At 35.9% G+C, this 24,488-nt stretch overlaps 1 protein-coding gene across 1 annotated transcript; it reads right to left on the minus strand.

The window, feature by feature from the left end:
• Positions 1-18,540: 18,540 nt before the first annotated feature.
• Positions 18,541-22,334, minus strand: LOC128864469 (uncharacterized). The gene is made up of 2 exons (XM_054104142.1): positions 22,229-22,334; positions 18,541-19,030 (listed from the first exon to the last, which is right to left on the minus strand). Exons 1-2 carry the CDS (start codon positions 22,280-22,282, stop codon positions 18,635-18,637), a joined length of 450 nt encoding a protein of 149 aa, XP_053960117.1. The 5' UTR covers positions 22,283-22,334; the 3' UTR covers positions 18,541-18,634.
• Positions 22,335-24,488: the final 2,154 nt, after the last annotated feature.

Here is a 24,488-nt window from a genome sequence, read left to right on the forward strand (position 1 = left end):
GTAATTTTGGGCTCGTCGATTGCGTTCAGGCATTTTTGATGTTAAAGAAAGTGTCATGTTAGTAGTCGTAGTATTGCCCAGGAGCTAAAAGTCTCTCCCGTTAACAGTTCTTAACCATTTGCGCAAAAATTTTACACAAAAATTATGCCTTTCTTTTTCTCAAACTAATATAAAAGGTTTTTTTTTTGTATTTTAATACAATACAAAACAGAAATATTGTTGGAATGAACTTTTTTATTATAATTTGGTAGAAAATTAATTTTTGAATATCTCATCCGTCACGTCCGCCGCCGCTACGAGTGACATGGTCCATTCTATCAGTCCAATTTTTGATTACTTTTTTCAATAAACTTGAATAATAAATATAAATTAGCCCAACCAGTAAAAATGCGGTGTAAATGATTGTCATATGGCTTCAATTCTTGTACGAGTTTATTTTATGGGCACTTAAGTCAAATTCCGTATCTTTGTCTTCTATCCGAATACCTTAGTTAGAAAAAGGTGAGAATGTTCCGGAGCATCTTCTTTGGCTTGTCATCATCCAAATTTTTTATTTTGTATTACAATAAGTACCATACTTAAATAATTAATAATAAAAGATAATAAATTTATATATTATAAATATTTAAATTCAAAAATAATACAACAAATGTTGATTCTGAAATTGGAAAACCTACACTTTTCTTTCATCACTTTTCGATGCAGTATCTTATTGAGTCTTTAGCTACAGCTCTAAAGAGGTCACGTGATACGCAAGGAGCCAATCATCAGCCTTTATTTTTTGTCATTGTACGCATGTACAACATTACACTCACATCATAATCCCCCACTAACTGTCCCGCCCTCCACTAATTCACAGATAAGTAGTCAAGAAATGCTTAGTGCAGAACTAACCCGTTGGAAGAATGATCTACTTTTTTAGTGCTGGGCTGCAGTAGTTTTTACACACACACATGCACTATTGCACACTTGAACTATATAAGTATAAATCCATATGTATGAGGCCAGCGCGGGACATTAATGCCAACAACGATGTGTCACCCCAGTAACTGAACACTACCCCGAACTGCCTTGATTCCTCGCTCCCTATTCGTATATAGTATTTGTGTGCCTAGGTATACGAATATATATGTATGTGTATGTGTAGGTATACACGCCCTTGTTGAGGTTATTTATTATATGCCTGTGTGTATGTTTACTTACCTGCTTCCTGCCAGTAATATTGTGGCAGGTGCACCAAAGCATGACCACTGCAACAATACCTGTAAATAAATATGTAGGTAGACTTTTTTTTCAATTAAAAAAAAACATTTTTAGCCAGGGGAGGAAAATGAAATTGAAACTCTTTAGTGCGATAATAAAAGCATACGGTTGGTAATTATAAACAGCAGTTCTGAACATTTTTTTATCATAAACTATTACACAAGTACACATACATAGATAATACGTAAAATGAATTTGATTGTCCGAAATTCTTGCCCCGTTTGCTAATGGAAATTTCGTGAAAATCAAATTACTGAAACCATTTATCAAGAAAATTCAAGAGATACCGGACTTCAGATAGTCCCAAATTCAATGCAAATGCAAATTTGATACTTCACTTTTTTTTTAAATATAGAATTTTTCGTAGATAATTTTTTTTATGATAATTAAATACCTTACCTGGTTTAATTTTTTGGGGCTCTGAGTAATATTTTAAATTTTATTAACGTTTCTACAAGGTTCTAGCTATCGGAAGATATATAATTTTTGCAAATGACGTCGTATGTAAATCATATTTAACACTTTTAAAATAGACAGACTGGCGCGCTTTTTTAAGCTCGGCAAATATCGTTGAACTGGTTATCGCGTCAATCAGTAAGAAAAAGAACTATAAAATGGTAGTACTGACATGCAATGGAGCACATAAAGGGTAGAATAAAGATTTCCATCACTCAAAATATTTTTTTTTTAATTTAGGAAAAAGGTTATTCCAAAATCAGATTGGATGATTAATTATGCGCCACCTTGTATCTGGTGCCCGAAGCTCCGCTTGCTTATAAAATGTAATATTGTATATTAAATAAAACAATATTTTTGGTTGACTGTTTTTGCCTTCCACAGCTTCAACAACAAATGTACTTATTTTAAATTAAAAAAATAGGTGACAACAACATTTAAGAAAAGCTATTGTTTTTCGGGTGTCTTATATTATATATATAATTTTCTACACAATACATTTTAATACATTTTTCTAAACCATTCTTTAATTTACCTAAAAAGGTGGCAACACCCGCAGAAAATGTGTTTTTGTTGAGGATTGCTCAAATATCTTTCATTTCGTACCTTTTTCTTAATATTGAAGTGAAATTTGTGCTAAATTGTTCTTTTTGGAAATTCAAGTGGCAACGCTGTCAGAAAAATTATAATTTTTTTTTAATATTTACATACTTATATGGTATTGTAATGCCTGTTTTTGTTATGTAAGTATAATTATTATTTTTAAATATAAACAGGTGGCAACACCCACATAAACCATCTACGACCCATTGTCACTCCAACAGCGTGAAAAAATGTTAAGTCGTTGCAAAGCTTTTGAGTGATGTTGGATCAGTTTAGGTTAGACGGGTTTCCTTTGCAAGAACTGCATTCGGCGGTAGCAGATTCCAACTGTTTAGTCAAAAAAGATTTACCCAATTCTATAGCTTTTGCCTATAAATCATACCACTTTGCTTAGAGAATCTAATCAGACCTCACAGACAGGCTGCGCTTAAACTGGCTTTACTCTCGAAGAAGTGGGTGCCTAGAAAACTGTACCGCCTAATGGACCCTACCTTTTCCTAGCCGCTGAAGCTGCTGTGTAGATAAAAACTTAATATTTTTATAAATTTGAACCGCGGAAAGATGCATAATCGAGCAACGCGTTAAAGTTATTCAGGCTTATTATGAAAACGGGCGTTCAAATCAAAATGCATATCGCGCACTTCGTGAAGAAAATCATCTTCAGTGATGAGACACATTTTCACCTCAGTGGATTCGTCAATAAGCAGAATTGCCGCATTTGGGCGAATGATAACCCAAGAGTGATTGCCGAAAAACCAATGCACCCACAAAGAGTGACTGTTTGGTGCGGTTTATGGGCCGGCGGCATCATTGGGCCGTATTTTTTCCAAAATGAGGCTGGTCAGGCAGTTACTGTGAATAGTGTTCGCTATCGTGAGATGATAACGAACTTTTTATGGCCCGAATTGGAAGATATGGATGTGGACGATATGTTGTTTCCACAGGATGGTGCCACTTGTCACACAGCTAACGAAACACTGGCTCGTTTGCGCGAAAAATTTGATGGCCGAATAATCTCACGTCGCGGCGATGTCAATTGGCCGCCAAGATCATGTGATTTAACACCTTTGGACTTCTTTCTTTGGGGTTATTTGAAAGAAAAGGTGTACGTCGATAAGCCTGCAACAATTCAAGAGCTACAGGATGAGATAATTCGGCACATTAACGGCATAGAACCTCAATTATGTCTCAGCGTCATCGAAAATTTGGATCATGGGATGGAGCTGTGCCGCCGAGGCCGCGGCGACTATTTGGCCGATATTTTGTTTCAACTTAACCATCCTTTATGTATGTAGTAAATTTTAGAACATGTTTTGGCTTTAGTCTTGGAGTAGATGCGCTTCCCGCATTGACACCCGCCATACACAATTTAAATTACAAAACAACCAAATCAAGGTCGGCTCTAAAAGCTGTTGCACGCCATGACGCCAAATTGACGGGCGGTTAAATTCTAAAAAACAAAAAAATAACAAACATAAATTAAAAACGCTAATGTTTTTGACAAACAAGCATCAATGGGAAATTGAAAAGTCAACATGAAAAACCAACACTCGCCACAGTGGCAAATAAAATTGAAATAAACCCAACTTCAATGAAAGATTTACACACAGCTCACAAATACGTAAACAAAAAAGGAAACTGAAAGGCAATAAAAATGAACATTAAAATCAAAATCCAAAAAAAGACCAGACGAAAGAAAAAGCTACGCATCTGCGCTTAAAATGTGAACGCTTCGCTGCGTAGAAATAAAGCGTAAAGCGAAGTGTAGAAGATTTGGCAACACTATGGGTTTAAATTTTTATTACGAAATCGTCGACCAGCAGACATTAACCGGATGTGGCATACAAAGTTAAAGTTGGGACGAAAACAGCGTGTCAGACGCGCAGACTGCCAGCCACTCGTAAATATTTGCACAATGGTGACAGAGTGTCTGAAAATTTGCGTACTTCCATATGTGCATATAAATACACGCATATATGTAAATATGTACATTCGCAAGTGTGTGTTTTTGTTAGTCAATTTCCATTAAAAATTAGTGCTAGCCATTTTCTGTTCAAGTAAATCCACCAATAATGTTCATATGCGCGTGGGAGCAATGCGAGCCAATTTTAAGTTTTCCTCAACAGCCACCAGTAATCAGTGAACAAAAAAATTATAATATCTAAGAAATATCGTGAAATTTTCTATAGTCATATTTTACTCATTTTCATTTGCCTAATTGCCTTTTATCACCTCCAATTATAGAAAGCCATCATGGTTAATGAGCCCACGTAGCCCACGAGGCCCACGAATTCCGCACTTTTCTCAAAATCCACTCACGTAAATCTGAAAAAAAAGCTTTTTGAGTTTTGTTATTGTTTGCAGTAAATAAATAGTAAATTTACTTTTCGTTGTTTAGTGTGAAATCGATTACTGCTCTCTTATTTCTACTTGTTGCATGAAATATGCTCGTACAACGGACACTTCCGGTTAAATCAACGTTCAGTAAACATCTTTTACAGTGGCGCAGGAGAAGGAAATTTAAGGAATTTATGCGAAATATACAGGGTGTGGTTCTAAGTGTGCAAGGAATTATTATTTAGGTCATTTCTGATTATTTTGGTTACATGATATGATGATATGCTTCGAGATAGACGAGTGTAAGGATTCGTAAAAAAAATTATTATTACTTTTTTCTTTTCGAGGTAATCGATTTTAAAGATTGTTTTAAATTTTAGGGGAAAGGTGAGATTATTTTTATGTTTTTTATTAAAAGGTTTGTCTACACTAATATTATAAAGAGGAAAACTTTGTTTGTTTGGTTGTAATGAATAGGCTCAAAAACTACTGGACCGATTTTAAAAATTCTTTCACCATTCGAAAGCTACATCATCCACGAGTAACATGGATTATATTTTATTTTGGAAATAGGGCTCGAGATATGGGTCAAAACGTGGACCCGGGTAACCTTCGGACGTGTATGTACAATATTGGTATCAAATGAAAGCTGTTGGTGAATGCTTTAGTACAGAGTATTTTTCATGCCGCTCCGTGACTAGGGTCTCGAGATATGGGTCAAAACGTGGACCCGGGTAACCTTTGGTTGTGTATGTACAATATGGGTATCAAATGAAAGCTGTTGATAAGTGCTTTAATACGGGGCAAATTTCATACCTCGAAATATATGCCAAAACGTGGACCCGCCGTGTCTTTGCACCGAATTAAACCAAACTTACGCACATTGTTAAGTAAGTATTGAAAATGGGTTTCGTAAAGTTTGGTTGTAATTCGGAGCACTGGCAACGGGTACAGCGTTCTTTTGAACCAGCCATAATGTCGCTTACTTTTTTAACGCTTGGGGCGGAACTGAACTGTCAAATTGACAGTGTGAGTTAATATACATTGTGTCAATATTTCTTTCTGATTTGGATGCCATAAGGAAAAATCGTAAGTGCAACATGTAAAAATTGTTTGTGAATTTTTTTGGAGTGGATTTTGGAACAGTGAATAATTTCTTACGAAATTTGAGAATTTAATGTGAAATCCGAATGAAATTATGTGTTCGTGGAAAAAAAATTTTTTTTCGATTTTTTTTTTGAAAAATATAAATGGATAATGGTTAAAAAAGCTCCAATGCTTAATAAAACATATAAATTGAAACGAAAAATTCATAGATGATCAGGAAAAAAGACGATTGTTTATTCATATGCGTTGATTTGAAATTTAAAAACAATCTTCTTTTTTCCTGATTTTCAATTTATATTTTATATTTACTCAAAAACAAATAGAAAAACAAAAAATATTGTTTATGCCAAAACGCTTGAATAAAGAATAAAGAAATAAATAATATGAAAATCATATATTTTCTGTTCTAAACCATATCTATTCTATTTTAGTGTCAATTAATAAAAATCATCATAACCCAGCTCTGGCAATTAAAAGTGGCTGCTTGATGAAGCCATTGATTGACGATTTTTCACATCGGTAAGCAATTTTTTTAAACTGCAAATTTTCTCAGCACGTCGTTTCACTTTTAAGCTATCCTAGTCTGAAATCAAAGCAGTAACCTGTAGACGGATTTAGGGCTCAATTAGTGGATGGTAAAATTTCATAATATGGAAAAAATCTAAAAAATACTAAAATAAAAAACTTAATAATTAAAACAATTTTTTTTTTAATATAAATAACTCATGCCCAACATGACCGCCTCTATTCCTGATACAAATTATTATTCCTTTTCTGATATATAGTTTTTTGCTATTTTTTGTTTTTTTTTTTTTGTGTTTGAATTATGCCAGGTACTAAACAGTGAGTATTTGAAAATTATGTTTCATTATGTTGGACTACCTTTGGAGTCGATTCAATTACGTACAGTATTCTTAGGAAAAATATAATCTTCTAAATTCTAAAGTATCTAAAACGGTTTTGCCGGTAACCCTGTATTTGACTTATATGTATGAATATGTGTGTATATTTGTGAACATTTTATTTCAGTAAACATTTAAGTTTCAGTTTAACTGCAGGCTATATAGAATATTTTTCCCATGACGCATGAAAAATAAAAAGCTCAACTCACTTAGGCGAGGGGAAAAGTAGAACTCAAAAGTTATTCAAGTCGGAAACTGGAAAAAATGAACGTATCAAGTAATGCATTTTTTAATAGTCCCATGCCTCAATAACAGTCTACTGAGTTTGTGCGCAACTCGAAGCCAGTTTCGATACCCGCTGTGGACATGAAACGTTACGTAATAGCTTTTCCAATAGTAGTTGCCTCTCAACATGCAATGATGCACTTCTGAGTGCATGGATAATTAAAGGATTCATAATCGTGTTTCCTGTCTTTGCCCGGCAATGTCAAGATGCCTACGACAAGGAGGCGTAATTTGCCTTCTTCTTGATTGACTGTATTAAAAAAAAGCACGCCGGTCGTTTCATTATCGTGCTAACCGGCGCTAGTTGAACACACCGAATAGAGTCAAGCTCTATTTCATTTCTCATTCTCTACCTGCTCTTTCCAATACAAAGGAGACCTTCTTCGCCTTCTGTTACCACCAGCATCGTACAGCAGGTAACGCAGCGAATACTTTCAGAGCTGAAGCGTTTTTGTTCATTCGGACGACATGACTTAGCCAACGAAGCCACTGGATCTTTATACACCGTAAAGCTTATACAGCTAATGGTACCATCGTCTGCGATACTCGCTATCGCTAACGTGCAAAGGCACAAAAGTCTTCCGGAGAATCTTTCTTTCAACCACTTCAAGGGCTGTTTCATTTCATGTGGACATCGTCCAAGTTTCTGCGCCATACAATACGACGGGCATGTCTTCATAAGTCCCTTTAAAAGCGAGTTTCGTGAGCTGAATTTCATCGGGTGTGGACATTACTGCTCAGTTGCCTACTTAGACCAAAGTAGCACTTATTCGTAAGATGGATTTTCTGTTGGACTTCAAGGCTGGCATTATTATAAACGAAGTCTCTTACTACTTTAAAATTATGTATCACTAAAGTGGGCCGAAAAAAATTTTTTTTTTAGAATCGAATTCTAATAGTGCGGAAAAGTTGCACTGTTAGACTAATAAAGTGTGTGCCAAATTTCAGCTTAATCGAACGATATCTTCTCTCGCCAGCAGAGGCCTAAAATTTTGTCATGTATACGTCTAGTCAACGTCAAAAGAAAATGTAGACCCTATATTAACAAGGTTTGACTATTTATCTTTTTACTTACTTTTAATTTCTTTTATTCTTTTATAAAAACACAGTTCATACTACAACAAAATCCATATAAAGCTTTGTATAAAATTTATAAGAAATCGGCAAATTTTCATCAAAATTTCAAATTTTTTACACAGATTATCTCAAAAAAAATTCAAGTGTACAATTTTATAGCTAATTAAATTTTTAAAGTAAGTAGAAAACCTCACTGATTTTTGATATTTTTTTCGATCGCGTTCCTGTGCATTTTCTCATATTCGCATTTTCGCCTATTCCACAATATTTTTAAATGGGTCAAAAAAAACCAACACCGTCAGCAAAAAAAATTATCAAAAATCAACGCGGTTTAAAACCCCTTGAAACTTGCACTTTACCTATTATAACAAAATTCTATGATCTATATTTTTCTAAAAATTATAATCAAGAAATTTGAAATTTTGATGAAATTTTGCAGAATTTTTATAAATTGTATACAACTGATTGATTTTTGTTGTAGTATGAACTATATTGTTATAAAAAAATTATTGAAATTACAAAATAAATAAGTAGTCAAAACTTATCATTATGTGTGTACTTTCTTTTGACGCTGACAGTATACAGGTATATCAAATACGTTTCTTAAAAGTGACATTACTAAAAATATTCAAAATTCATTTGTTGCGTTCTCCCTATTCAAACTGCAAATCTCTATAAATAAGCAAAACGGCAACTCGAATTTTGTGCTAAAATTCAGGTAAATAAGAATTTTCAGTAGTGTGCCTTTTTAGAAGGATCTGATCCTTATAGGTATATCTATGCTACCACTATTGCTACCTTTCTTGCTGATATGTTCTGCAAATAGACTTTGTTAGTCTGCCTCAAGAGCTTTTCTCCATTGCAATATTAAATCCATGACTAATATATGCAAAAAGATGGCCTTCGTAGACGATCTTATTAGATAGCTCGAGTTTACGAATGCGATCGGCTTACTAAAAGAATGAAGCGAGTTAATTTGAGCTTCTGGCTGAACTTTCGGGTAAATTTGATTGATTTTGTATTATGTAATTTTCAGTGACATGACTCGAGAGGAGCTGCTTTGATGCAGCTTTTGTGCTCCTTCATAGGTTTACTATGTAATCTTTTCAACCTTTCACACTCAGTGGCAGCCCTTTAATTAGTACGAGTATTATCTTTTGCTTGCATTTCATAAATTGCTTTAAACCACAATCGCGAATTGTGCTGGGACAACAAAATCAGCAGAACAAAGGCTGTTCATTTAACTAAAGTTAATTAAAAGGACTTTCTTTCCTTATTAAAAGCATAAAATTTAGGTACAAAAATAAACCCATTACTACCTTGGCTTCAACTACAAAACTCAGCCTGAAATAGCCTAGACAACCTTGCCAACATTTGCAAGAATTCCATTAAAAATTTCAAATCACAAGGGAATTAACGGCTTGGTAACTATAAACGCCTATGTCGCACTCGTTCGGTAAATCTGATAGCTTTACTTTCCTTGCCATTTCCTTGTCGTTCACTAAACAGGAAGCGGAAAAGGAAATGAACCTATTAAGTGGCGCTGCTTTGCTTGAAAATGTAAAGCTTAGCAAATTTCTAGAGTTGATGAGGGAATGAAAGCCATGACATGGAAGAAAAAAAATTAATTTTGGTGGTGTTCGGAGATTTGCCACGGGCTGGTACGGTGTTTTTGTTGGTTGTCCAAATTAAAATGTAAATAAATTGCTGGCAAGCACGCGCAAGTTGAGACTTGTTAAGTTCAAAATGACGTGACTCTTTCGTTTGGTTTGTTGCCTGCTTTTTGCCGAGCATCAGAATGGCTTGCTGGCGGCTGTTACTGGATTATAATTTAATGTGCGTGTTCTGGCAGAAAGAAATATGAATTTGAGTAGAAGAAGCTGAAAATAAATGACTGCATTTGGTAGCTCTTAATTGCTTAAAACTAATTTGATTTGTTGACAGCAAAGGAAATTCGTTAAATCTACTTTATCCATTTGTTATATAATTTTGGGGTATTTTTAGACTTTTCGTAATTTGTATTTACATATATAAGCAGTAGATGAGATTATATAAAATATTTTTTGTTTGTGAATCGGGAGTGCGTAGGTTCGAATTTCCATGCATGAAAAAGCAAAATTATAGAAAAAGTTTTTTCTAGCAGTGGTCGCTCTTTGACAGGCAGTGGAAAGCCTTCGATAGTATTTATGACATGTAAAAGATCCTCATAAAAAATATTTGCCGGTCGGAGGCGGCTTGCAACTGTAGGGGAACAGTATTATGACGCACACCACAAAATAGGAGGAGGCCATACACCTAACGGAAGTGTACGCGCCAATTATTTTTTTTTTAATCGCAGATGGGTGGAAATTTATATTAAAATATTTGAAAATAAATCGTTTCCATATCACATTTAGAAATAATTAGTTTTCTTCAGCAGTTTTTTTGTATATCAATTTTTTTTTTGTTTTGCCTATTAGTGTATTTTTATATAGTCATGACTTCTGAAGCCTTTGAGAATCCATCTCTGCAAATATCTTACTTAAAACATATTTTTTTAATATTTTTAATGATTATAGTCCAATGAAACATAATGAAATTTAAAAAATTGGAAAGTAAAGCCTGTTAAAAAATGATCTTATGAAAAAATGTATGAAAATAATTAAACTAAAATACTGCCTGACTTACAACTTTCCCAACGCTACTTCATTCATGCCAATCGGCTCGGAAACAGCTTGACTTACAATATATAAAATATTGATTTTAGCACTTAGGATTTTTTTGATTTTTACCTACTCCATAGTTGGGCATGGCACACCAGAACAATGCCACAGAACTGTGAATGTTATTACCGATGCGATTGAAAGAAAAGAATACTGTTCTGCAACCTTTCTTGACGTACAACAAGCATTCGACAGAGTTTGGCATATGGGACTGCTCTTTAAAATTAAAAAACTTTTACCAGCACATTTTTACTTAGTGCTTAAATCCTATCTAAGCGACAGGCACTTTTATGTAAAGCACCAAGATGCGTCATCTGAAATATATAATAGGACTATGAATAAGTTCGTGCGGTTTTTTTCGAAATTTGAAACTTTATTGACGTAAAATGGTTACAAATTTAATATTCAAAATATTGTCCATCGCTTACTACTACTTTTTCCCATCTTTCTGGCAATTCACGGATTCCCTTTGTGAAAAATTCGGTCGGTTTTGCCGCAATCCACGAATCGATCCATTTTTTGACTTCATCGTAATTACGGAAGTGCTGGTCAGCCAGGCCATGTTGCATCGATCGGAAGAGATAGTAATCGGATGGCGCAAGGTCTGGACTATACGGCGGGTGGGGTAGGACATCCCATTTGAGCGTTTCTAAGTATGTTTTGACCACTTGTGCAACATGTGGCCGAGCATTGTCATGTTGCAAAATAACTTTGTCGTGTCTATCGGCGTATTGCGCCCGTTTTTCTCGCAGTGCTCGGCTCAAACGCATCAATTGTCGTCGGTAGACATCCCCCGTAATCGTTTCATTCGGTTTCAGTAGCTCATAATACACAACACCCAGCTGGTCCCACCAGATACACAGCATAACCTTCAGGCCATGAATATTCTGCGCCGACGTCGATGTTGAAGCATGGCCAGGGTATCCATACGTTGCCCGACGTTTTGGATTGTCGTAATGGACCCACTTTTCATCGCCAGTCACAATTCGATGCAAAAAACCCTTTCTTTTGTGCCGTTGAAGCAGTTGTTCGCATGCCATAAAACGGCGTTCAACGTCTCTTGGCTTCAATTCATACGGCACCCAATGGCCTACCTTTCGGATCATTCCCATGGCTTTTAAACGTTTGGAAATGGTTGATTGATCAACTCCCAAAGTTTTTGCAACCTCTTCTTGCGTTTCAGCCGGATCTTGATCGAGCAATTCCTCCAATTCGGTATCCATGAACTTTGGCGGCGCACCCTCGCGTTCTTCGTCTTCCAAGCCAAAATCACCACTTTTAAAGCGTGCAAACCACTTCTGGCACGTTCGCTCAGATAGAGCATGCTCACCATAAACTTCCACCAAGATACGATGACTTTCGGCTGCTTTTTTCTTCATATTAAAATAATGAAGAAGAATTCCCCGCAAAAACACATTATTTGGCACGAAATTCGACATTTTCAAGTGTGGTAAAAATATTGTTGTTTACGCTTCAAATAAAAAACTTATACTGACGTTTGTGCCTTACGACAGTAGCTCTCCAATGAATGTTTGGAAATGTGGATCGATGGAATAATAATCAAGTTACGCCATCTGTTGTAAAACCGCACGAACTTATAAATAGACCTATTAGTATCAACGCAAGTGTGCCTCAGGGTAGCGTTTTAGGGCCAGTCTTGTATACGATATTTACTTACGACATGCCGACAACAGAAAAGGTAGAAGTGGCGACTTTTGCTGATGATACAGCTTTCATCGCATCTAGTGAGTCCCCTGCAGAGGCCTCCTCCCTGCTACAAAATCACTTAAACACATTGGAAACTTGGCTCAATAAATGGAAAATTAATATTAATCATGAAAAGTCTATTCATGTTACATTTACACTAAGAAGAGAACAATGTCCTCCAGTGTATTTAAATGGTCATCAAATTCCTACTAGCGACACAGTCAAGTACTTGGGAATGCATCTTGATCGACGCCTTACATGGAAAAAGCATATTAAAGCTAAGCATCAACAGCTTAAAAATAAAACCAAGAGAATGTACTGGCTACTTGGTGGCAACTCTCAACTTAGTCTGGAAAACAAGGTTAGATTGTATAAAGCTATATTGAAGCCTATATGGACCTACGGTATACAGCTTTGGGGAACTGCTAGTAAGTCCAATGTGGAGATTTTGCAACGCTACCAGTCAAAGACCTTGCGAACAATTGTTAATGCACCTTGGTTTAACACAAACGAAGCCATACACAAGGATCTAGGTATTCCATTTGTTAAGAGAGAAATCTCAGTATATTCTAAGAGATACATTGAACGATTGTCAAATCATGTAAACACAAATGCTATTTGCTTGTTGGACACAACCAATGAAATTAGACGATTAAAGCGCAATCATGTCTTAGACTTGCCATTCCTTTAAATTTGTCAATTTAATAATAATAATAAAAAACGAAAAAAAAGAGCTAAATATGAAATTTTTAAAAGGCTCCAATAAATTTTAAAATTCTAATATAAGTTATACATGAAGTAAGTTATACAATTTTCGAGTAAAAAAAAATTAAATCTAATAACATAAAATATGCATAAGAATTGTAAAAAGAAAAAATTCTATAGTTTTCTATGTAGTTTTGCACCAGTGTAAATACTATGCTGTCATTAGGTAATAAGATCGCCGTTGCTGAATATCTGTATTCTAAGATAGATTGCAAATAAAGTATTTCCATTAAAAAAAAAAAAAAAAAAAAAAATTTGTTTAAGCCCATTTCTATCAGTTTGAGCGTGAACTTAGTCCACATGCATATATCTGAAGAATATTTAGAGCTTTATCTTTTCAGCTTTATTTTGTACCGCTGTAGCATAAAATTTTACTCTCGAAGCACAAAAATATAAGGAAATTACATATTTTGAAACTCACCGTCACCTATTAATGGACGTATAGAGCACTCGTCATACATATATACATCCATAAATGTACCAATGCAATATATCGGGTATCGATTGTTCTTTTGAGAGCTTGAGTACTTAAAATGCTAAAACAAAACAGAAATATTCCTGGAACGAATTTCTTTTTACTACAATTTGGTAGATAATTTCATGGCATTTATTTTTTTAAATGCTAATCGGCAAATGTCTGTCATGGCTATGAGTTGCATGACCCATTCAATCAGTTTATATTTCGAGTACAATCAGTAAAAATGCGATGAAAACAATTTTCATTTGGCTTCAATTCTTGCGCGAGCTATATTTCATGGCCACGTAAACTAAGATCCTTGCGTAAAAATTTTCACTTAGTCAAAGGACAAAAGCCAACAAACTGAGACATTTCGGAGTCTTCTTCAACACTTCGCTCTATGAAGAGTTTTTCTAATAAATCTGGCCGTATGTGGCTTGAATAATAAATAAAACGATATTAAGCACGCTTTATGGCAATTTGGGCCATTTTGTTGGAACCGAATAGCGTCGAGAATTTCGTGACTAATTTTTGGAAACAATAATTCAGTTAACATGGCTCGAATGCGCTCGCCATTCACCTTTACGACAGTTTCTTTCACATTTCGAGAAAAATAAGAACTTCGCTTTCAAATTTATTTAACAGATTTTCAAAGTAAATGTCCACAATTTTGTAGCATTGCTCTACCGTTAACCGATTCATGGTGACTTGTCCAACCTTACTGAGCAGAAATGTTAACACAGTTTGCCATTCTCAGCTGTCAAGCCATAATTATCGATATCGATGTTCTCAGAAGTTATCACTTTACCTTATTTTAATGAAAATATTTATTTTTCCAATATATTTTTATTTTTAATACTGTTGTTGTACTTATTGTTCTTACACTCATGCATTTTTCAGTTTGCCTAATACTTTCCGGTTGTCCAATTCACCGTCTCTTCTTTATCTGGGTTTCCGTCTCACAACACTCTCGGTGTGAAAATCAACGAAAATCGAAATGTCACGTCGGTGTCATTGGTTTCTACCAACTCATCCAAACAAATTAAAAACTATGCCAATCACATTCGTGCACATACACATACATACACACATACATGCATACGTAAATCTGCGGTATGCGCAGAAATTGTCTTTCGAAACTTCGACTGAACTTATTGGCGTTGCTAAATAAGTTATCGCCATCAAAGTACTTTTATTGTGTCACACCCAGGTCATAAAATGTCACACAGTCAGCTAACTATTAATAGCAGGAAAAATACGACACTAATCCGAAAGCGGCCATAGCAATCCGTGATTACAGAAACTGTGGCAATTTTCGCCTTTTGTAACCGGCTGATTTTTTTCGACGCTTAATACCTTAAAAAGTAAAAGTACGGGTACATTATCGAATTGCACCACAAAAAAAAAAGCAAACAAAAAAAGTGCGTGCAATAAACTTCAATTTCCAAGGAATTATTGCATCAAACAATTAAGAGTTTTGAAATCGTTGGCAAAAACTCTCATTGCTTGCGCACTTCACCGACCTAAAAAGTGTGTTGTACCATAAATGAAATTTTTGTGTGAAAAAGTAGTAAAGTTTTGCAATGAAATCGATAAATTAAATGGAATTGTTCATGCGTGCCACTTTTGCAAATTTGTCACACAAGGCGTAAATATGTTTGAGTAGTTAAGCGCATTAAATTTTGCATGAACACTTTCTTTGGAAATGCATTCAATTAGTGCAGCTAACAAATGAGCAATGGCTTTTTGTTGTTGTTTGTTTTAGGCTGATTGCTCGCTTCATATTACGAATATATTATATATTTTCGAGTGGAATGTTTTTCCCATAGATGTGTGTAGTGTACAGCATTTCCGTGTATTGAGGATGGAAATATGCGTAGGATCAACTAATTTACAAAAACAAAAATTGAAAAATAAAAAAAAAATAGAAAAAAAACGTTTGAAAAAAGGAATAAATGAATCGAGTATTTTGAAATAGGCGTAAGCCTATTTTTTCTTCTTTAGAAATTTTAAATGTTTACGTTTCAGCCGATGAAAGTAAATGAATAATCGCTCTACATTTATTTCAATGGACTGTGGAAATGTTTTTTTTTTCATTTTTGTATTTAATTTAGTTATTCTAAATTTGGAGAAGTTCGGCGAAAAAAATTCGCACACACCTTCTTTTGAGCAAAACCATCAGGCTCCTCAATATTGGCAAGCACCAAACGAGTTTCTAAGCAGAAAAACTTCCCAATATGGATATGAATGAAATAAGTACAACTTCAAAATCTGCTTATCTGTTGCATTAAACTGAGACTCCTGGAGGTAATCTCTCAAGGGGCACGGTAGCAATTTAGGGTAGTTAACACCGTATTTCTCCGAGCTTCGAACAGATCTCTCTATCCGCAAACTAGAGTTTGAGGGTCGCGCTATGACAATCTTTCCAAATAGGCAGGATTGGATCTAGGGGAGAATCTTCGGTGCAGACTGTCACCTCTGTCTTCACTGACGGTGCTAAGATGGAATCAGGAGTCGGAGCAGCGGTTTTCTCTAAATCAACCAATTTATCTATCTCCTTTAAACTGCCGAACACTGGTAGAGTTTTTAAAGCAGAAGTCTTAGCGATCCTGCAGGCGTGCAAGATGCTTAGGGAACGCCGGGGCGAGGGAGATATTAACATTTGCTCCGATAGTCAAGTCGCGATTAAGGCTCTGACGATGCCATGGTGCAGAACGAAATTAGTAAACTCCTGTAAAGAGGAAATCAAATCTCTTGGATGTGCAGGTAGCATTTCTCTGATCTGGGTTCCAGGACATATTTGCATGTTAAATGCAGAACGTAGACCCCAGAGCCAGAGCCGTGCACGGTCCTGGAGCCATCCGTGAAAATGCTAAAACAGTGTTTGCCGGGTTCATTTTCTGAGTTTGACCGCAGTAGAGCCTCTGACAGCACTACACTGTATCTCTTGTCAAGCACGACTCTGGATGGCATGGAGTCAAGGGGTATGGCGAGGATCCGTGCTTCCTCTGTTGTCTAATGCCGTACAGGGGCCGTACCAGTTTGCAGATGGCCTTCAAGGCCTCTCCTTGGATGAAAACATCAAGTGGTGGTAGACTAATCAGAGCATCTAATTCTGGGCCTGAAGTAGTCGGAAAAGCTCCGATGCAACAGATGGCCACAGTGCGTTGTAGGTCCGATAAGGTCCTCCTGACTCCCACGAAAGAGAGTCTACTCATCCAGACCAATGATGCATAGGTGATAATAGGTCTTATCATAGCCGTGTAGATCCATAGGACCTTGCTGGCGAAAGACCCACGTTTTTCCAAAAACATCCTTGCACTGCCAGAAGGCTGTCAGTGCTTTGGATGTCTTTGTTTCAACATGTGATTTCCAAAAGAGCTTACTATCGAGGATTACTCCAAGATATTTAGTTTCCTTGGATAGCTGGATTGTAACTCTTTTTAGCTTAGGCAGAACGAGTCCATCAAGCTTTCTCCTTCTAGTGAAGAGGACAATACCAGTCTTGGTGCCATTTGCCGATAGCGCATTCGCACAGCACCAAGTGTCAATCATATCCAGAGTTCTCTGCACTTTCCTGCAGATGTTCATAAGCGAAGGACCTGTTACCAAACAGGCAACATCGTCCGCATATGCTTGTGAGTACGCTCCCGAGATTACTCCACTAGACTACTTTTTGTAGAATTTTTTGAAATGTTAAAGCCAACTACGGTGCTCCAATGCTGAAGCACAAGATTCAGATAAAGTTTGCTGAACTCAATGCGATAATGTGTGAGCGAGTGTTTGAGAAATTGAGTTCTCGTATGACAGACTGTAGACGAGTTCAAGGGGGACTTTTAAATGGTGTGATTTTAAGAGCCGTGTTTTGAATAAACACAGGGAAACTTGAATAGTTCTACATTTGTACATGTTTTATTGAAAAAAAAAAAACAGTCAGGCGTTTCTTTTGAAACACACTTTATTTATATGAGTCTATATTGGAGACGCATTCCAACGCACAAATCGCCTATTTCCTCTTAAGCGGCGTCAAAATGAAACTCACTTCCAATTCATGATTTCACCAATTCGTTGCTATTATTATTTGCAGATGTTGCATGAAATTTAATTTTCTTGTTTGTCGAAAAATCTTTTGTTGGATTCCAATGGAAAGTTTTACTTTTCATCATTGATTGAATTTGGCACTTTTGCTTTGCTTTACTAATGACAATATGCCAGACTATTGAGAATTGACGATTGTTGATTGGTTGTGTATTTTCTCTTCTTATGTTTTCCTTGATTTCTTTTTGTTGGTGATGTAATTATTTATACAAACATAAAAAATATAAAAATTTAAAGACAAATTTTTAATCAGTAATGTTTTTGTTTGTGTCGACAATTGTGAATTGTGAAGGAGGTTTTTTGTACTTCGTGTTCAGACGTACACAATTTAGATATTTTTCATCGGAGTAGATTTTTTAAATAGTAGTTCACACGTGTACTTTTCCCATTAAAATTCACAATAAAAGACATTTGCTATTCAGTGGGCGCATGCGGCTAAAGTTGACAGAAGAGCCCAGCTTCAACCTGCTAGGATTCCTTAGTTGATTTTAGCCAATCATACCACTTTCACGAAGAAGACGCCAGTCATGAGTTGTATGCGAGATGTGTGAAGGCAGCTGAATTTTTCTAAATCCCATATCAGCAATTATTTTAAAAATATTTTAAATGCAATAATTTGGTCTCTGTGAATTGGTGCGACAATATATTGTAGGAATTTACTATTAGTCTGATTGAGTTTGCGTCATGCATCATGTTGCCCACTCAATCTACAACGCCCTGGATTGAACACTTAGAGCTTTAACCTAACTTTTCGTGCAATTAAACGTCAATTTTCTTCAATATTTAGAAATTATGAATTCCATTTTTATTTTTTTGGCATTTGCGTGCCATAACTCAATCAATTTTGTTTCTTCTATTTGTTGTATAAATTTGTTTTATGCCTCCTCTTCAGAGCATCTTTTTGGCGCATGGAAAAAGCGCTCTGGCAAGGGAAAGCTACTACTAATAATTTCTATTCTAACTCTGTCCGTTGTACAGGGCAAATCTACTTCCGATGATGGCAGCTCAGCTGTGTAGTAACCATTTTCAACTTCGTTTCCCGAAATGCTTTGTACTAATTCGGAAATCAAATCCTTTTTGAATTGTCGTACGCCAGGTGTATCAGGAATCAAACTTTCTTTGGAGTTTAATTGGGGTGGTTCAACTGCCGTGGCTGCTGTTGACGTGGTGGATTCTAATGGTGTGCTGGATTTTGATGGTGTGGTGGATTCCGATTGTGTGAGGACATCAGTTTCTTTGCTGCCATCCAAGGGGTGTGCAAATGTTGAGGTCTGAAATTTGTGAGTATTTAGTTTGATTATCTAATTATTTGTTCATAAGATATGAATGTAGGTTACAAAAATTGAAAAAAATTCTTAGTTGGTACCGTATAAAATTTCGCTATTATTGAAATTTACGTGTTGAGTCAAATATAAACCAAAATGTTATTCCACAAAATCATTTGGTGAGTGACGCAAAAAATTTAATAACAGGTATTTACCGACTTATGTTTGAAGGTGGGTTCCGGAAGGGTTTAGTTACGGATAAGGATTTAAAAGTCGCTCTACAGATACTTGCATTTAAGTGCAAGAGAGGACGTGACATAGGATGTTTTTCAAAATTTTATTCGTGTCGTATTTTTCGTTTGGGTTTACTTTATTTTGCTTCATTTGTAAAAGGGGTACTTCGTTTTATACTTTTTTTTTATATTCAGCGACTCTAGAATTTCGAAAATTCACGCAATGAAGAGAGGGAGGCGGTACTTTAAATACGAAAGTATTTTCTCTTTTGGATATTCTGCACTTTTAAGCCTGAGATAATTCTCCGCCCATTCATCAAATGTATCTACCATCAAGCAACCAAAAGAACGAAAAAATAATTGGCAGAGATGCTCTTAAAAATAAACCAAAATGGTCGACATCACTTCATTATCATTGGTATTATTTTATTTTTACCGAAATTTTTGATATTAATAATAACCTGAAGATCCTAGCTATGAACTACGAGGAGAGAAGGTGGTTCTGAAGGCACATTTGTGTAGGGCGCTGTGTGTAAAAGAATGCAGGAGGTCGTTCGGGCTTATCCAACAACATATCACCACACTTTGTCGGGTCCCCAGCCACTCTGGAGTGGAGGAAAATAAAAGAATGGATGAGTGTGAAAGGAAAAGCTCTGAACTGGACCTTCAGCGAGTGGTAGACAACATAAGGATTTCTCTAAACGAGCTGTACACTGCACTTGACTTGAGCGTAATCGAGGAAACCAATAGAAGGTGGTCTCTGATTACTAACTGCAGGGTCTCCAAAGCGCTCTGGCCAAAACTGAATCTTAAAAGTCAACCATCAGCACCCTCGAAGGAGTTATAATGGGGCATCGCTCTATTGGCACCTTAGCCAGTAGAATGGGTGTACCTCACAATGACTTCTGCAGGAGTTTTGAAGAAGAAATTCGGTGCAACAGCCCCTCTGTGAATGTTCTGCTCTTCAAAGAAGCCGTGTCAAATGTCTTGGCGATTATTTCTTTGAAGTCCTGGGAAATTGGCAAAGGGTTTCAATGGAGGGACTAATTATCTACCTTCTTAAAAAGATCTAAGTGTTTTAAGGGACATAGATGAGGGATGGACATCAAATGCAGGTATGGCAATTGACCTTAAGACCACCAAGTCTCTAGCCTTAGGCAAGCAAGCTGGTTAACCTAACCTAACCTGTAGGGCGCTTGGTGGTGGAAAAGCGAGCATACTTTTTCTCCTTTTAACCTTAATGATAACTTTTTCACTATTATATATATATAAAATTGGCGCGTACATCCTTTTTGGGTGTTTGGCCGAGCTGCTCTCCCTTTTTGTGGTGTGCGTCTTAATGTTGTTCCACAAATGGAGGGACCTACAGTTTCAAGCCGACTCCGAAAATCAGGCACTTTATTTTTATGAGAACCTATTCCATGACAGTCATCCACTCGGAGGGTTTCCATTGCCTAACGAGGGTGACCGCCATTAGAAAAAACGTTTTCTTAATTTTGCTGTTTCACTGAGATTCGAACATACGTTCTCTCTGAATTCTGAATGATAGTCACTCACCAACTCATTTGGCTTCGGCGGCCGCCTAATATTGCCAACATTTTCTTTATAATCGACCAATAATAAGCTTTCCGAGTCGCTCAGAGTAGCTCAGCCGATTGTTGAACCTTGAACTTCTTAGGCAGTCATGCACATTTCTTGTGCCACTGCATGCACCCATGCTCAAGTTCCTTGTGATACACGCAAGCTGAAACCCTTGCAATTGATCCATAAGTTCATTTTCTCGTTGCAAAGATTCAAACATTTGCTAAAACTGGTGCTGGAAAAGCAATAGATTTTTTCGATTTTCCAACAATGCATGAACGATTGCTGTAGCCAGCTGGATTTGCGCGCGTCTATCATTGGGCAGGATAGGTAGAAGTGGCAGTCGGTCTCTACACAAACGCAATTAGACCGCGACCTGCCTACGTACTTATCATTGGGTAAGGCACGCGTTCGAAACCCACATCTTTCTTGTATAAAAATTGAATGAGCTTTAAAACTGCATGTCCAGAGATACAGATAAGAGAACTGTAATACAAAGTGGAAGTTTTGGGTGCATTTTCTTTGTTTTTTTTTGAAATTTGTTAATTTTTTGTGATTTCTGTAGCTATTAAGTTTGGATCTTTGAGTTTTAAGTTTTGGTTGTAAAATGCAACATACTTTTGTAAAAAAATACAAAAAAATTAATTACAAAAAATATGTAGTTAAAACCTAAATTACAGCACATATCGTCCCCTTAGTATTAAAATAGCCTATAAATTTTTTGATGTTTTGAGGAAATGAATTTCAAACTTTTTGTCGAAAGTAGCTCTCACTCAAATCTCGTTATGTCTGTAAATATTTTTGACTGAATTCTCAAACTGACTATAAAAAAGTGAAAAAAAATTACGAAAAAAAACGTTAATACTTGATAATTCATCGCGTTACTATCATGTTGACCAGAGGTGTTTAAAAATATGATCACTGTTATTCTAAGACTGACCTTGCTTTAAAATGCCACGTAACTTAGATAGAGCCTGGGTAAATAGATGGTATCTGTTCCATAAAAAAATTTTCCTATTTTTCCTTACTTTGTGAGGAAACAAACCACTGCACATAACTCTACTTGCCCGATAGTTGTTGTTTTCTGCCTGATTGGTTTATTTATTTAACGATATCTTAAAGTTGTATGGAATGATTTTATTAAAGCTTAGTATTTCTAGTTGTAATTACAAAAATATCTCCGTTTTCTTCATTTTCATTCTGCGAATTTTTTGAATTCACATCGTCTTGAGAAAATATGTTGTTTGTGAAAATCTATGGAGCCATTCAGAACTTACACGAGCACTAACAAACGCAGTGGCAAATTTATTTATAAAGGTTCAGTTGATTTAAATCGGCACTATGCAACTAATAATAACAATAATAATAATAATGCGATTTAAATATTTACCTGCAACGCCAGAAATGCGCTCAATAACAAAAATACTTTCCAATTCTGGGCCATTTCTTCTAACAAAACTTCCTGTTTCTCGGCTATACCAATTGAAACTGAGGTTGCCGTGCAATTGCATGCAATTTTATACGGGTAAGATCGTTTAGAAGAATAATTACTTACACCCAACTACATATTTAATTCATAATGACTTCAGTGTAAATATATGAGATTAAAACTGGTTATTCCCAAGCTACCCCATATGCTGTTCTCTGTATCGCAGTAATATTTAGAGCTACCCGGCAGTAAATCGAGCTAGTCTAGAATCGGCACAGAGCTAACTTCATGGCAAGCAGTACTGGTTGTCATGCTCACACAATCCTTCAAAAGTCTACTTTTACGCAGCAAAGCACTACAAGGTGGCAATTACGAGGGTCGCTTGAAAAGTTCGTGAAAAAATAAAAACTACCTAATTCTTTTATTTTTCGCCATAGCCTCCTTTTAGTTTTAAACACTTCATCCAACGCTGTTCTACTTTGTTGATCTCTTCCGAGTAATAGGAAAATAACCATTCGTTGTCACTTCAAGTCTGAAAAATAGCCATTCGTTTTGCAATCATCTCCTCGTTTGAATACAATCTTTTCCCTGCCAGCCATTAATTCAAATTGAGGAATAAATATTAGTCCGAGGGATCCAAGGAAGCCAAATTGGGAGAATAAAAGGCATGTGAAACGAATGGGAACCCTATTTCCATTAAGTTTGCGAACTCAACTGTTAGGCGCGAACTGGTGCGTTGTCGTGATGGAAAAGGAGCTTCACTCGACTTCCTCGATTCAAACGAATGCCAAGCATAAAGAAATAGAACGATTTAGCTAAAACTTGGTGTGTGTTCTGCCAAGAGATGCTACTAACTAAACATAACCACAACACCTGTCAGTAGTGCCCTTTGACTTTGCACGTTGTTTTAAATGAGCCTCGTATACAACTTTTTCATGTATTCGAATTTGCGATTCTGTAACATAAGAAATCAAAATTTAGGTCAGACCGGCATTTTGATTGCAACAACCATTAGAAGAAAAATGTCGTAGTGATACTCCGAATATAGTGGATTTGCTTCTTGGATCAATTGTCGGAATCTGATATTTATTATTGTATTTTATAGACAATAAATTTCCTAAATTTAATTACATTTAATTACAATATTAAATATATAAATATAAATAAATAAATATAAATTGTATTAATACATTACAAAATTAAAATATTAAAATGTTTGATGCAATAAATAATATATTTAAAAAATACTAAACAAATATTTAATATATTAATTATTAAAAAAATATATATAATATATAGCATTTAAAAACCAGAGAAAAACTTTCACGTTTTGCACTTGAAAAACCACTTAATTCCTTTATTCGGACTCGAATCAATAACTTAGTGCATTAGAAGGCACTAGCGTCATTTGTGGAAATGCCAGTTTTCCGTACGTATCTACCTCTGCTTTGGCAGTAAGAACGTAAACTACATAGCCGGCGACGCTGCGAACTCGTTAACGGAAAGCCAACTCGCTCAAATCATCATCGATTTTGCATAACAACGGATATAGAGTAGTTACAAATCGTGTATTACGAAACTAGTCCCTTGGGGGGCTGCTGCATTTTTTCGCTGCTGGTTGCTGCTGGTCTTCTTGGAAGCGGTGGCAATCGCGGAAAATGTGTTTCGAACTAAATAGAAACTTGAAATAAGTAAATTTGCTCACAAATATGTTATTTTAAGACCTTTTCGCACTCTACAAATTCAAGCAAAAATATTAATACTTGTGTAATTGCATATTCACTTATATTCACACATACATACATACTTATATAGCGACTTCAATCTTGTGTGCGCCGCAGGCCCATCATTTTACAGCAACATATTCGCAAATTCGGACAAAAAAAATATACGCATAGTGGAATCATCAGAAGACACAATGAAATTGCAGCTGCAATTATGACAAAGAGTTGAGTGTTGCTCCACGAGGTATCCTCCTTGGGTTTCTCCACTCTCAATCCTTTACGGATTAACATATTAATGTCACTGAACTCTTCCGGTTGCAGTGCTGTCACGCTCTAAGAAGTGAAACTATACACAAACAAATACATTTTGCGTTTGAAAATAGTCCTAAACTTGCCTGTACGAGTATGGTTAAAAATGCACTAAATAGCAGACGTAGTTTGCAGTCCAGCGCCATCTATGCCGTCAGACTTTCTACTTATTGGGGGAGCTTAATGCA

This window comes from Anastrepha ludens, chromosome 5, assembly GCF_028408465.1.
Source record: "Anastrepha ludens isolate Willacy chromosome 5, idAnaLude1.1, whole genome shotgun sequence".
NCBI lineage: Eukaryota > Metazoa > Arthropoda > Insecta > Diptera > Tephritidae > Anastrepha > Anastrepha ludens.